At 46.7% G+C, this 14,858-nt stretch overlaps 1 protein-coding gene across 5 annotated transcripts in view; it reads left to right on the top strand.

Moving 5' to 3' along the window:
- Positions 1 to 14,858, top strand: part of LOC144502880 (unconventional myosin-XVIIIb-like) — a 363,270-nt gene that overhangs the window by 35,854 nt on the left and 312,558 nt on the right. For 2 of the 5 annotated variants that reach the window (XM_078227267.1, XM_078227266.1), the window contains exon 2: positions 7,530 to 7,645. The exons of the other annotated variants lie outside the window; for them this stretch is intronic. In XM_078227267.1, coding sequence (XP_078083393.1) covers positions 7,607 to 7,645 — 39 coding nt within the window. In that variant the 5' untranslated portion in view covers positions 7,530 to 7,606. The remainder of the gene's footprint in view (positions 1 to 7,529; positions 7,646 to 14,858) is intronic. 5 annotated transcript variants of the gene reach the window in all.

Raw genomic sequence — 14,858 nt, 5'->3', positions numbered from 1 at the left:
CCGCTGCCATAACTGATTACGCCTTTTAATTATATCGGACTTAGTGGGATCCCTCTGGTGGCTTGTGTTAGTTTTACCACGAGGCTTTGCAGAAACCGCAGTCCGGAGTGATTAACGCGTAGCTGCGTTGAATGCTTTTTGACATCTCATAAGATCAGATTTGCCCATCGGGTCCACTGCTTATTATTCAGTGTGATGCCGTCGAGCTTCATTTTTAAGGAACTAATGTACCTTTTTATTGTCCAGCCACGAACCGTAAACTTCTGATACGTGTCATTTAAAACAGGCCATCTTTAGAAATGGATAATTAAATTGATGGGTGTCCTTAAGCCAACATCTTTGGATTTTTTGGAATCGTTCAAGGCTAGACATATTGTTCTGACACTCACTAGTAGCCTGCAGAAATCAACATTTTCCAAAAAGCAAGAAGGGTAGTGGGGTGTGTTGAGCATCTCAGATGCAGTCCAGTAATAAAAGTTCTTCACAAACTCACTTTATTCTCTTACAACTCCACATACACAAACCCAGTGTCACCTGTAACCCCTTTATATATCCGGGTGAGTACTATTAAACAATTAACATACAAGTTAGGTCTGAAGTGGGAGGTTGCAGTTAACCCATTCCTAACAGGGTAGGATGGATTGTAAGTGGAGGTAGGCTGGGAAGGAGGTGAGGGAGGGGTAGTGAGATCTGCTTTGTAGAGAAGCTGTGAATGTGTACTTAGCACTCAATGCCTGTAGCAGGCAGAGGTCATCTTCCCTACATATCTCCCACAGCTATTAAGGTCATGTGACAAAGGAAAAGGGTCGGTTTTCATTTTCTTGCATCTTAGAATGAGGTGGATTGGCCATGCTAAATTCTCCCTCAGTGTACCTGAACAGGTGGCGGAGTATGGCGACTAGGGAATTTTCACAGTAACCTCATTGCAGTGTTAATGTAAGCCCATTTGTGACATTAATAAATAAACTTAAACTTAAACTAGAATCATAGAATCACTAATGTGGAGAAGGAGGCCACTCGGCCCATTGAGTCTGCACTGACTCTCTGATGGAGCGCCTTACCCATGCCCTATCTCCGTAACCCCATGTATTTACCCCGCTAATCCCCTTAATCTTTGGACACTAAGGGGCAATTTAGCATGGCCAATCAAACTAACCTGCACATCTTTTGACTGTGGGAGGAAACCGGAGCACCCGGAGGCAACCCTTAGTGGAGATTTAGGTATTCTCCGAGTGAAGAGGCAAGATGAATAGAGAATTTGGCTCAAAAACAGAAAATGCTGGAAAATTTCAGCAGGTCTGACAGCATCTGTGGAGAGAGAATAGAGCCAACGTTTCGAGTCTGGATGACCCTTCGTCAGAGCTGAAGAAAATCAGACAGGATTTATGTTATGAGGGTTGGGGGGAGAGCTGTAATTGGACAAAGAGAATGGAAATTGTGATGATAAAGGCTTAAGAAAGGTCCCTTTATCCAAATGCAGCGCCCCTCCCCTTCCCCACACCCTCATAGTATAAATCTTGTCTGATTTTCTTTGTCTTGTATTCTGATGAACGGTCATCCAGTCTTGAAACGTTGGCTCTATTCTCTCTTCACAGCTGCTGTCAGACCTACTGAGTTTTTTGAGCATTTTCTGTTTTTGTTTCAGATCGGGGCGGCACGGTAGCACAGTGGTTAGCACTGCTGCTTCACAGCTCCAGGGTCCCGGGTTCGATTCCCAGCTCGGGTCACTGTCTGTGTGGAGTTTGCACATTCTCCTCGTGTCTGCGTGGGTTTCTTCCGGGTGCTCCGGTTTCCTCCCACAGTCCAAAGATGTGCAGGTTAGGTTGATTGGCCATGCTAAAATTGCCCCTTAGTGTCCTGGGATGCGTAGGTTAGAGGGATTAGTGGGTAAATATCTGGGGGTAGGGCCTGGGTGGGATTGTGGTCGGTGCAGACTCGATGGGCCGAATGGCCTCCTTCTGCACTGTAGGGTTTCTATGTTTCTAAAGATTCCAGCACCCGCAGTATTTTGCCTTTATCTTCGAGAATTCAGCTTCTTGTTTCTCTCTCTTTCTGTGCCTGATCCTTCCGTGACCCTTACTTGTAGAGACACCAAATTTGCGTGGGTAGCTACCAGTGATATTTTAATATTGTGCCAGAGATTTAGAATTCCATTGCGTGTCTAGAATTTAACACGATGGTCCCTCATGCATCATACAAAAGCCCATTAAGCAGTGGCCTTTTACAGTTTCCTCATAGGTTAAGAAATAATGGGCCAGGTTTCACTGTCTTCAAATGACAAGAGAGAGGTTTGCCTCTCTCAAGCCGCCACTGCCATCAAAGTATCCTGACTGAAATATCGAAATTGCTCCCAATTGTTTGCACAGTACTCCAACGTCACTTGTAGTTCAGCCGAAAGGGAGTACAAGGTTTTGAGTTTCAAGGATTCTGGAATTCTTGCCAGCAGTCTCATAAAGAATGACATTAACCGACTTTTACCGTCATTCGCTCATTCAGCTTGGCTGGAAAGCCTTCTTTTACAAAATTGGTTAGAATCATAGAATCCTTACAGTGCAACTTTTACCGATGCACCATAGAAAGCATTCTTTCTGGTTGTATCACAGCTTGGTATGGCTCTTGCTCTGCCCAAGACTGCAAGGTACTACAAAAGGTCATGAATGTAGCCCAATCCATCACGCAAACCAGCCTCCCATCCATTGACTCTGTCTACACTTCCCGTTGCCTCGGCAAAGCAGCCAGAATAATTAAGGACCCCACGCACCCCGGACATTCTCTCTTCCACCTTCTTCCGTCGGGAAAAAGATACAAAAGTCTGAGGTCCCGTACCAACTGACTCAAGAACAGCTTCTTCCCTGTTGCCATCAGACTTTTGAATGGACCTACCTTGCATTAAGTTGATCTTTCTCTACATCCTAGCTATGACTGTAACACTACATTTTGCACTCTCTCCTTTCCTTCTCTATGAACGGTATGCTTTGTCTGTATAGCGCGCAAGAAACAATACTTTTCATTGTATCCTAATATATGTGAGAAGGATAAATCAAATCAAATCAAAATCAAAATCAGAAGGAGGCCATTTGGCCAGTGAGCCTGCACCGATAACAATCTCACCCTGATCCTATCCCCGTAACCCCACATAGTTACCCTACTAATCCGCCTGACATCCCCCTAACACTAAGGAGCAATTCTGCATGGCCAATCAAGCTCACCCCAAGATTGAGGGAAGTTAGGGAGCAGTAAGTGTGCAAGAAACGGGTGCACACATGACCAGGTGCTAATCGCCAGTTCCAGCACAGTTCTTTGTTGGGTAATTTGTTGACAGTTGACAAACGCAGTGAATTTTAATCTGAACCTTCAAAAATCCATGAAATCACGCTGTGTGCCTCACTGATCACTGCGTTCAGTGGTGAGACCATGTCACATTGTAACAAATCCGGTCTTGCTGATTATGTTTGCTCTGTCGCTGGCAGCAAGACCCTCCCTGGAGGTTCTATTTCCAGCAATCTTTTGGGCTGTGTGTAACATTCTGCGTTTTTATTTTGAGCGACTGGATTATGCTGAGGGTTACCACACTGACCTTTCACCTCCCAGACTGGAATCCGAAACGCAGCCCAGGCCGATGTGACGATTAACGTCTTTACTGGCTCTGATGAGTTTCAAATTGTTTTCACTTCAGCCTTTCACTCAGCATTCCCTTGCTGACCTCCTTCAGTCTATGTGTGGCACATAGTCTATGGGTGACATGGTGGCACAGTGGTTAGCACTGCTGCCTCACAGCGCCAGGGACCCGGGTTCGATTCCCGGTTTGGGTCATTGTCCACACGTTGTCTGCATGGGTTTCCATCGGGTGCTCCGGTTTCCAAAGATGTGCAGGTTAGGCTGGTTGGCCATGCCCCTTAATGTGAAGTGGCCAGGTTAAATTGCCTCTTAGTGTCAGGGCGACTAGCTAGGGTAAATGCATGGGGTTATGGGAATAGGACCTGGGTGGGAGTGTGGTCAGTGCAGACTTAATGGGCTGAATGGCCTCCTTTTGCACTGTAGGATTTTATGACTTTCTATGTTCTCACACTTTCTGGTATAGCTATGCTTTACTCTGTCGTTTACATCCGATCACAGCATGTCAGGCCACCCTCAGCTCAATGCTGGAGGCAGCACTGTTGACCATTCAATCTGCACATGCTGAAGATCTCTTGGGATATGGGCCAAACTATGGCACAGTGGCTAACACTGCTGCCTCAGCTCCAGGCACTCGGGTTCGATTCCCGGCTTGGGTCACTGTCTGTGCGGAGTCTGCACGTTCTCCCTGTGTCTGCATGGGTTTCCTCCAGGTGCTCCGGTTTCCTCCCACAGTCCGAAAGACGTGCTGGTTAGGGTGCATTGGCCATGCTAAATTCTCCGTCAGTGTACCCAAACAAGCGCCGGAGTGTGGTGACTAGGGGATTTTCACTGTAACTACGTTGCAATATTAATGTAAATCAACTTGTGACACTAACAAATAAACTTTACACTTGAAAAAAAATGCAGGCAATTGGGACTAGCTGGGGGGACGGGGGCGGGGGGGGGCACCATGGTGGGCAGGGACCGGTTGGGCTGAAGGGCCTGTTTCTGTGCTGTATTGCTTTATGACTGCTAAACTCCTTGGTCTGGCTACATCACATTTGCAGTCCAAACGTCTAAGCACATCTTCAGTTCACCTGAGCCTCTCCGCTGTAGCATCTTGCACTATTTGTCTACATTGGAAGCACGTTAGTACATGTTGTTGTTATCATTATGTGCAGCAGTCTCAGAGAGGATGACATTAACTGACTTTATTCACTCAGGTTGATTGGAAAGAAAGTCTTTACAAAATTGGTTCAGGGTAGTCAGCTAACCCCTTCAGCCATTAGCAATGGCTCAGATGGTAGCACGCATTTTTCATCAGTAAAGGAATCAAGGGGATAAGGCGGGAAAGTGGAGTTTGGGCAATGTCATATCAGGTCAGTCATGATCACTCTGAGTGGCGGAGCAGACTGAATGGGCCGAATGGCCTACACCTGCTCCTGCACCATACATTACGTTGGTTTCAAAGTCACCAGGTTCTGAGCTTAAGTCCCCCCGTTTCAGGGCTTGGGGGCAAAAATCTAAAGCTGACACTCCAATGCAGTACTGAGGGAGTGCCGCACTTTTTTAATTCATTCATGGGACATGGGCATCATTTATTGGGCCAGCATTTATTGCCCATCCCTAGTTGCCCAAGGGCAGTTGAGAATCAACCACATTGCTGTGGTTCTGGAGTCACATGTAGGCCAAACCAGGTAATGATGGTAGATTTCCTTCCCGAAAGGACATTAGTGAACCAGATAGGTTTTCCCTGACTATCGATTCATGGTTTAATTCCAGATATCATAGAAATCATAGAAACCCTACAGTGCAGAAAGAGGCCATTTGGCCCATCGAGTCTGCACCGACCACAATCCCACCCAGGCCCTACCCCCATATTCCAACACATTTACCCGCTAATCCCTCTAACCTACACATCTCAGGACACTAAGGGGCAATTTTAGCATGGCCAATGAACGCACATCTTTGGACTGTGGGAGGAAACCGGAGCACCCGGAGGAAACCCACGCAGACATGAGGAGAATGTGCAAACTCCACACAGACAGGGAACTCCACCCAAGCCGGGAATCGAACCCAGGTCCCTGGAGCTGTGAAGCAGCAGTGCTAACCACTGTGCTACCGTGCCGCCCACATTTTTTATTGAATTTAAATTCCACCATATGCCATAGTGGGATTCGAACCCAGGTCCCCAGAACATTAGCTGAGTTTCTGGATTAATAGTCTAGTGATAATACCACGAGGCCATCACCTCCCCACTGTTCAGGGTGACCAACCCCTGCGGGGGAGTGTAATTCAGGGACAGCCTGTCATGGAGGTCTGTATGAGTGGATGGGCGGGTGTCCTGCCAGAACTCTGAGCGCCTGCCAATGTGAGGGGAAGTGGATATTGTGCATGCGTGACGTTTAAAGGCATGAAATACAGGACACACAGTAACCCCAGCACCAGACAATACAGGAGAGTGGACTCAGATGTCCCCTGGCATTGTTGGAGGTGCTGTTCTTAGGATCCGATGTCAAACCAAGGTTCCATTTGCCTGCTTGGTGGAATGTAAAACATCCCATGCTACCATTTTGAAAAAGAGTAGGGGAGTTCTCCCTGGTTTTTTTTTTGGCCACCATTTATCCCTCAACCAACATCACAAAAACAAAGGGTGGGATTTCCCATCCGTGTTTGCCCCCAGACCGGGAAATCCCACCCAAAATCAATGGACCTTTGCGTGATCTGCCCCCTGCCTGCTTCAATTCCCGTGGCGGGCGGGACGGGAAAATTCCCCCCCAACCTGTCAGCTGATTATCACATTGCTGTTTGTGGGATTTGGTCACGTGCATGTTGGCCGTCACCTTTCCTGCACTGTAACAGCGACTCCACTTGAGAAAAGTACATTATTGGCTGCGAAATACTCTGAGATGGCAAGTGGTTGAGAAAAGTTTGATAGAGATGCAAGTCTTTCTTTCATTACTAACAGCTTTTGTAGCGTATACATTTCATCGGTTAAAACTGAGTAACCTCGATGAAGAGTCAAGCTTGGAAGTGGTGGAACTGAAGACAAATTAAAAGTAATGGATGATGATGGTAAGCTTGGGTTGTAGTTGGTATGAAAGAGAGTTGACCGAGGAAGGTAAGAAACATCATTGTTTCGGGGAAAGGGTGAGCGCGGGGGAATGGCAGGATGATTTTGAGACCGTAGATAGGTAGTAAGGAAGAGGAAGTAAAGAGTAGGATGTGAAACTGGAAGCTCAGGAGAAAGAAGGAAGGAACATTTAGAGGGGCAATGATCAGAGTGATATCGTTCAAGTCGGGAGGCAAGAGAGATTATGATATTGAGGAATGTTGCAAGCGAGATAATAGCTGTTGATCGATCAGAAGTGTTGTCTTGTGCTCTACCCCAGAGTTTGTGGTGGTGATAAGGGACCATCACCTTCACTATCACCTAAGTAGACTTGTTCTACGAGTGGTTATTGCGATATTGAATCTCCCCAGTTTGTGAGATAACACAGCTTCGTTAAGTAAATGGCTGAATTCGTGTTATGTTTTCAATCGCAGTAATGTAAAAAAAAGGTGCAATTTGAAAGGTACAAATAGAAAATACCATCTTCCATTTGACCAAAACCCTAAGGTGCAGGTTGGCTGCATTGCAATGACGCATGGCCTTTCGACTCATCTTCAATAATAAATGAAGGTAGTCATCATTGGAAGTCAGTCGGTGTAGGAGCTGCAGAACTGTCTTCCCCCTGTCCCATTCAATCAGTTTTCATGAAGAGAAAATTGCACTGTTCAAGTTTTCCTGTTTCTGTGTGACATGATTTCTGTGTGCATTACTAATCTAATCATTCTGTTTTCTTCCCATCTCTTCCTCTCTCCTCTCTTCCATCCACCATTTTTCTGTCTCTTTGGAAAACTCTGCATGACCATTTCCACCCACCGTGTAGTTTGATGTCTCCATATCCTTCACGTCGTCTGAGCACCGAGTCGGTTGTGTAACACACCTCGATTAAACTATAGAAACATGGCTGTTTCCTCGCGTCTAGCATTGTGGGAACAAAAGGAAAGTTACCCTTCCTGGTCACAGGTTCACTTCCTGCATGCAGCAGAGAAGATGGGAGTTGCATTGGCTTCTAGAAGTGTGAGCTAGCTTCTGTTAACCGGGCAGAGTGGTTCCTGCAAAATGGTATGAGATCAGACACATGGGGTTTGGTTAATTCAAAGACATTTTCAGAAAAGAACCCACTTTTTCATCAAAACTTCAGTGCCTGTCCATGTGACTGTGAGTCTCGCAATAGCTGCAATCTCAGTTCAGAAACGATAAGGTGATTAAAAATTTGGGCTGCTGCAGAAGCTGTTTTGTAATAAAATGATCAAATATCAGATACTCAGGGAAGCAGTCACCATTTTTACTCCCTTTCGTTAATGACATGCTGTTTTCTGGACACACAAAAATGATCTCTTTCTCAGGTGATCTCAAAGTCCTCCTTCAGATTTTGTACCAATATGGCAGCCATTTTGAGGAATTCAGTGTGCTACTAAACCATCTCCCTGTTTCACTTTTATAACATCGACTACTACTAGAAGAGACTGCTGCCTCCTTCAGCAGATTCTCTTCACCTCCTTTTAGCTCAATGCTCCTCCAGACCATTCCGATCCCATCATTCCCATTGGGCGGCACGGTGGCACGGTGGTTAGCGCTGCTGCTTCACAGCGCCAGGGACCAGGGTTCGATTCCGGCCTCGGGTCACTGTCCGTGCAGAGTTTGCACGTTCTCTCCTGTGTCTGCGTGGGTTTCCTCCGGGTGCTCCGGTTTCCTCCCACAGTCCAAAGATGCGCGGGTTAGGTTGATTGGCCAGGCTGAATCGCCCCTTAGTCTCAGAGGGACTAGCCGGGTAAATACGTGGTGTTAGGGGGATAGGACCTGGGTGGGATTGTTCGGTGCAGACTTGATGGCCTCTTTCTGCACTGCAGGGATTCTATGATTTTATGGATTCTATGATTTCCACCCTGAGCTATCTGAGGTGACCTTTGCCCTCTTCCCAATCTAATCAGCATGTTTATTTTACACTTTGCCCTACCTGTCAAGGATCATCAACTCCATGTCGGCTGTCTTGATGATTGGGTCCCATTTGTTTGAAACGCTATCTGCTCTCATCAGTGTTCCCTTCACTCATCCGGAATGTGTGTCCCTCTAGGCTTCACAGATGCTTGGCAGCAGTCAGCAGAGAGCAGAATCTATTAGCTTTTCACACCTCATCACAAGTTAACTGGCTGATCCTCGCTAACCTGATGCAGCCAAGTGGTGAGGAATTCTCCCACTAGTTTGATTCCTTACATCGAAGCTTCCTGCAGAAAGTTAGTAAATAAACAATGATCACAGCTGCTGCCCGCAATAGGCCCCTTAGAACCTGCAGTAGCTCTAGGTATAATAATGGTTTGGGTATAAACAGGTTAACTCTGATTTCTTTGTACTATTGCAACGAGGCGGCACGGTGGCACAGTGGTTAGCACAGCTGCCTCACAGCGCCAGGGACCCAGGTTCAATTCCAGCCTTGGGTCACTGTCTGTGTGGAGTTTGCACATTTTCCCCGTGTCTGCGTAGGTTTCCTCCCACAGTCCAAAGCTGTGCGGTGAGGCTGATTTGCCATGCTAAATTGCCCCTTAGTGTCAGGGGAACCAGCAGGTTAAATACGTGGCGTTAGGGGGATAGGGCCTGGGCAGCACTGCTGCCTCACAGCGCCAGGGACCCAGGTTCAATTCCGGCCTCGGGTGACTGTCTGTGCAGAGTCTGCACATCCTCCCAGTGTCTGCGTGGGTTCCCTCCGGTGCTCCGGTTTCCTCCCACTGTCCAAAGGTCTGCAGATTAGGTTGATTGGCCATGCTAAATTGCCCCTTAGTGTCAGGGGGACTAGCAGGGCAAATACGTGGGGTTACAGGAATAGGGTCTGGGTGGGATTGTGGTCGGCACAGGCTCGATGGGCTAAATGGCCTCTTTCTACACTCTAGAGATTCTATGATTCTATGATTCTTAGTGGGTTGATTAGCTATGATGGCGAGTGTGTAGTTTAGCGTAATGCCAACTGTCTGGGTTTCATTCTTTTTCAGGCTGAGATGGGAGAAGCGATGGCTTAGTGGTATTATCGCTAGACTAATCCAGGAACTCAGATAATGTTCTGGGGGATCCCGGTTCAAATCCTGCCACGGCCGATGGTGGAATTTGAAATATCTGGAATTATCTGGAAATCTGCCATACTTACTTGGTCTGGCCTACCTATGACTCCAGACCCACAGCAATGTGGTTCAATCTCAACTGCCCTGCAAGGGCAACTAGGGATGGGCAACATCTGCTGGCCAGCAAGCGATGCCCATGTCACACAAATAAATAGATTAAAAAATATAGACTTGTGACTTGCCTCCTGTACTTGATGTGAAATGATACCCCACACCCAAATAACCAATGTCTCTTTCACTCTCTCGAACAGAAAGAGGTGCCAATGGTCCCTTGTGGACTACGACTAATTACCCACCTATCAGGGCAGCTCCAGATAATGCCCATATAGCATGTAATAATCTTCGCTACTCAGACCAATAAAGAGATATTGGACAGTCATCAGCTAATACTTTAGTTAAAAACTCAGTGACTTCTGGAGGTGGGGAGTTATTACTCTGAAGGCCAAAGGACATACATTTCGGTTCAAGTAATTTACTTCATTGATTTACAGAGCTACTGTTTTATAGCTTCACAGTCTCCTTGCCATAGGGGTACACCTGTCTTGCCATTGGCATTGTGTTTGGGAAGGTCAGTGGTGTTAGAGGAAGTGGCAGTGTCGCTCAATTTCAACAGTGCTGAAGACCCCTGCTGAGCCTCGCTAAGGCCAGCAAGGTGCTAGAGATGGGTACTGTGCTGCTGCTCATAGAATCATAGAATCCCTACAGTGCAGAAAGAGGCCATTTGACCCATTGAGCCTACACCGACAACAATCCCACCCAGACCCTATCTCCATAACCCATATATTTATCCTACTAATCTCCCTGACACTAAGGGGCAATTTAGCATGGCCAATCAACCTAACCCGCGCATCTTTGGACTGTGGGAGGAAACCGGAGCACCCGGAGGAAACCCGCGCAGACATGGGGAGAACGTGCAAACTCCACAAAGAGAGTGACCCAAGCTGGGAATCAAACCCGTGTCCCTGGCGCAGTGAGGCAGCAGTGATAATCACTGTGCCACCGTGTCGTTCTCCATTCTCCATTCCAGGGTTCAAGGAGACGTTTGAACTTCAGGGCTGAGCTATGGGACTTCACTTCCCTGACCTGGTGAAACCAGGGCCCCAGATCTTGACTTCACAATGCCAACCTGTCAGGGGAATGTCCGCTGCTGACTTTGGGCTGCCGTTTCCCTGAGAAGCTGCGGTTCGATCTGCAGAACGCAGTCACTTTTCTGGCCGTACACTGCGACGCAGATTACGTTTGCAAATCCAATGTGTCTAATCTCATCAGTGCTTATTCCGATTCAGTTTTGCAACCAAGATATGAATGCGAGATTGAGTCTGTGACATCCTGTAGTTCCAATTGGATTGCCTGGCTCTGCTCTCTGCAGTCTTTGGTCCGTTTTAGAATTCCACGCATCGTGCAAATCATTCTGAAGCAAATATGTTGTGAGTAATTGGATTTTGGCAGCTTCGTTGCTGTTTGCCTAGCAGCTGGTAACCCACTCAGACAGTCAAAACCCAAGAGAGAGCACGCATTGGGTTTGTTTAAAATTCGGTCGAATCTCGAAAAGAGGTTTGTTAAAAATAAGATTTAGATTAACGGTAAATCAGATCATTTTACATTCCTGTTACTTGGTGACTTCTCCACCCCCCCCCCCCCCCCCCCCCAACCCCCACTTAACATTGTTGGTCAATTAATGCAATTGCCTCTCCCCCCTTTTCAACAACATAGACATTTGCAAGGAAGTGGAATTGCGGGAGGAAGCAAGGATTGTCCATTGAAGATGGTGGTGATGGTGATATTCCCGCGATAATCATGCACTATGCCAGACATAAGTGAGGAAGGTCAAGCTGATGCCATCAGAAGTATTTGCAATGAACAAAGAACAGTACAGATAAAAGCAAATTACTGCGGATGCTGGAATCTGAAACAAAAACAGAAAATGCTGGAAAATTTCAGCGGGTCTGACAGCATCTGTGGAGAGAGAATAGAGCCAACGTTTCCAGTCGAGATGTCTCTGATGAAGGGTCATCCAGACTCAAAACGTTGGCTCTATTCTCTCTCCAAAGAACAGTACAGCACAGGAACAGACCCTTCAGCCCACCAAGCCTGGCACCTTTCTAAACTAAAGACCTGTTGCCTCTACACGGTCTGTATCCCTCTATGTCCTGCTTATTCCTGTATTGTCAAGATGCCTCTTAAACATTGCTATTGTATCTGCTTCTACCACCTTCTCTGGCAACGCATTCCAGGCACTTACCATCCTCTGCATAAAAAACTTACCTCTCACATCTCCTTTAAACTTTCCCCCTTTTACCTTAAACCTATGTCCCCCAGTGATTAACATATCTACTCTATCCATTCTATTCACATCTCTCATAATTTTGTAAATCTCTATCAGGTCACCCCTCAACCTCCGACGTACAAGTAAAAAGATCCTGTTGAAGCATTTAACTATCGCCCTCTTAACTGACATGCATTTCTTGCATTTCACAGTTTCTCTTGCACTGGTCTCCAGCGTTTTACACTCCCAGACTTTGTGTCTCTAGTATTTATGGTACCAGTGCCTGGGCAGCAATTTCTGAAGTGCAACCTAAGATAAACTGTGGCTACAAAGGCAGGTCAGAAGCTAAGAATACTGCGGTGAGTAACTCACCTCTTGATTCCTCAAAGCCTGTCCACCATCTACAAGGCACAAGTCAGGAGTGTGCTGGAACACTCCCCACTTGCCTGGATGGGTGCAGCTCCAACAATACTCAAGAAGCTTGACACCATCCAGGACAAAGCAGCTTGTTTAAATGGAACCACATCCACAAACATCCACTCCCTCCACCACCGACGCTCAACAGCAGCAGTGTGTACCAGCTACAAGATGCACTGTGACAATTCACCAAAGGTCCTCAGACAGCACCTTCCAAACCCACGACCACTTCCATCTAGAAAGACAAGGGCAGCAGATAAATGGGAACACCACCACCTGCAAGTTCCCCTCCAAGCCACTCACCATCCTGACTTGGAAATATATCCTTCGCAGTCGCTGGGTCAAAATCCTGGACTTCCCTCCCTGAGGGCATTGTGGGTCAACCCACGGCATGTGACTACAGTGATTCAAGAAGGCAGCTCACCACCACCTTCTCAAGGGCAATTAGGGATGGGAGTACATGCTGGCCAGCCAGCGACGCCTATGTGGTAGTGACAAATTGTCCTCGTTTTGGCCGAATGACTCTTCAGGTTTCCTTTAATATTATATTCCATTGAACATCTGAGAACAACTTTAGGACCGTCCCAACTCCTGGTGCCACCATCACAAGTCTTCTTGGTGTGGGTACTGAAGAAGCGATTTACATGTGATGTTAAAGTAACTTATTGTTTTTTAACACTGTTTTATGAAAGGATCACAGACAGAAACACAACCCGCATCAGGAATCATTCAGTTGATCTTTGTGAGGTTGGCATTCCATCACTTTCTTGAGCATGATAGAGATAGTTGTGCTCTATACCTGCCCTGGGATACTTGATGCTGACACTTGTACCAGTAATAATTTTATTATTATTACAATCGATTTCCTTTTAGAGAAGAAGGAAATTGCGTTTCAGTTCTAAGTTATCACCCATTTGCTCTGCAGATGCTGGAGGGGGGAGTAATGTGAAAGGAAATGCAGGGTAAGAGACTGTCTGAGTGGTAACACGAATTAAAACATCTGCCAAAGGCCAGACCTCTGCTTTGCTAACACCAAAATGTGGGGCCAAAGCTTTGTGGATTATAATTAGATCATTCATTCTGCTGTCTTTTTGTGCATGTGTGATTTAAAATAATGAAATTAGTCCTTCCAAATAGTAACTGTATACCGGGGGATGCTGTTTATCCAAATTACCCAGTTAATCACAACTCCTGGGTCATCCTGCATCACTTGTGTTTTCTGACATCCTTAAGGTCATAGAATCATAGAATCCCTACAGTGCAGAAGGAGGCCATTTGGCCCATCGAATCTGCACCAACAACGATCCCACACAGGCCCTACCCCCGTAACCCCACGTATTTAGCCTGCTAATCCTCTTGACATTAATTGTCAATTTAACATGGTCAATCCACCTAACCCGCACATCGTAGAATAGAATCATAGAATCTCTACAGTGCAGAGAGAGGCCATTTGGCCCATTGAGTCTGGACCGACTACAATCCCACCCAGACCCTCTTCCTGTAACCCCTCATATTTGCCCTGCTAATCCCTCTGACAGTAGGGTTAATTTAGAACCTAACTCACACATCTCTGGAGATAGGTGTCCTTTCATCTAATCCCAATTGCCCACGTTTTTTTAAAAGTTGGCTTACATTAACACTGCAATGAAGTTACTGTGAAAAGCCCCGAGTCGCCACACTCCGGTGCCTGTCCGGGTGCACTGAGGGAGAGTTTGGCACGGTCAATGCACCTAACCAACACGCCTTTTGGACTGTGGGAGGAAACCGGAGCACCCGGAGGAAACCCACACAGACACGGGGAGAACATGCAAACTCCGCACAGACAGTCAATCACCTGAGCGTGGAATCAAACCCGGGTCCCTGGTGCTGTGAGACAGCAGTGCTAACCACTGTGCCACCGTGCTGCCCATTTTGAAGGAATCTGCTTTAAGCATGGCATCTCACTAGTTGTGAGTACAGCTTGGGAAATTGAAGCAATCTATCTCAGGGTGAGAGGGTGGGTGGGGACTACTTTGGGTTGTGTCTGAAGAGTCAGTTAAGTTGTGCGTGCTGGTAGCTACAAATCTACCACTGGGGGGGCGTCATTGATACCTTAAAGAAATTGAATAATTGACCTGAGCAAATTCCTCCCCGCCCCCTCCCTTCAATGCATTGACTGTGTCTGGTGATACTGTCCAAACATGAGATCGGTTATCTGAACGTCTCACTCATCGCAACAGAAGGGTTTTCCCATTTGAATAAACAGCATCCCGCTGCGTAGGTAGCACTGGGTCTGTGTTAAAGGCTGCTTCACTGATTCAGAAGCTGACCTCTCCTGCCTGGAAGCATCAAGTCATTTCACCTCATGTTTTGCCGTCTC

This window comes from Mustelus asterias, chromosome 13, assembly GCF_964213995.1.
Source record: "Mustelus asterias chromosome 13, sMusAst1.hap1.1, whole genome shotgun sequence".
In the NCBI taxonomy this organism is placed as follows: domain Eukaryota; kingdom Metazoa; phylum Chordata; class Chondrichthyes; order Carcharhiniformes; family Triakidae; genus Mustelus; species Mustelus asterias.
The sequence above is the reverse complement of the archived record's forward strand: the minus strand, read 5'-3'. Positions and strand labels throughout refer to the sequence as shown.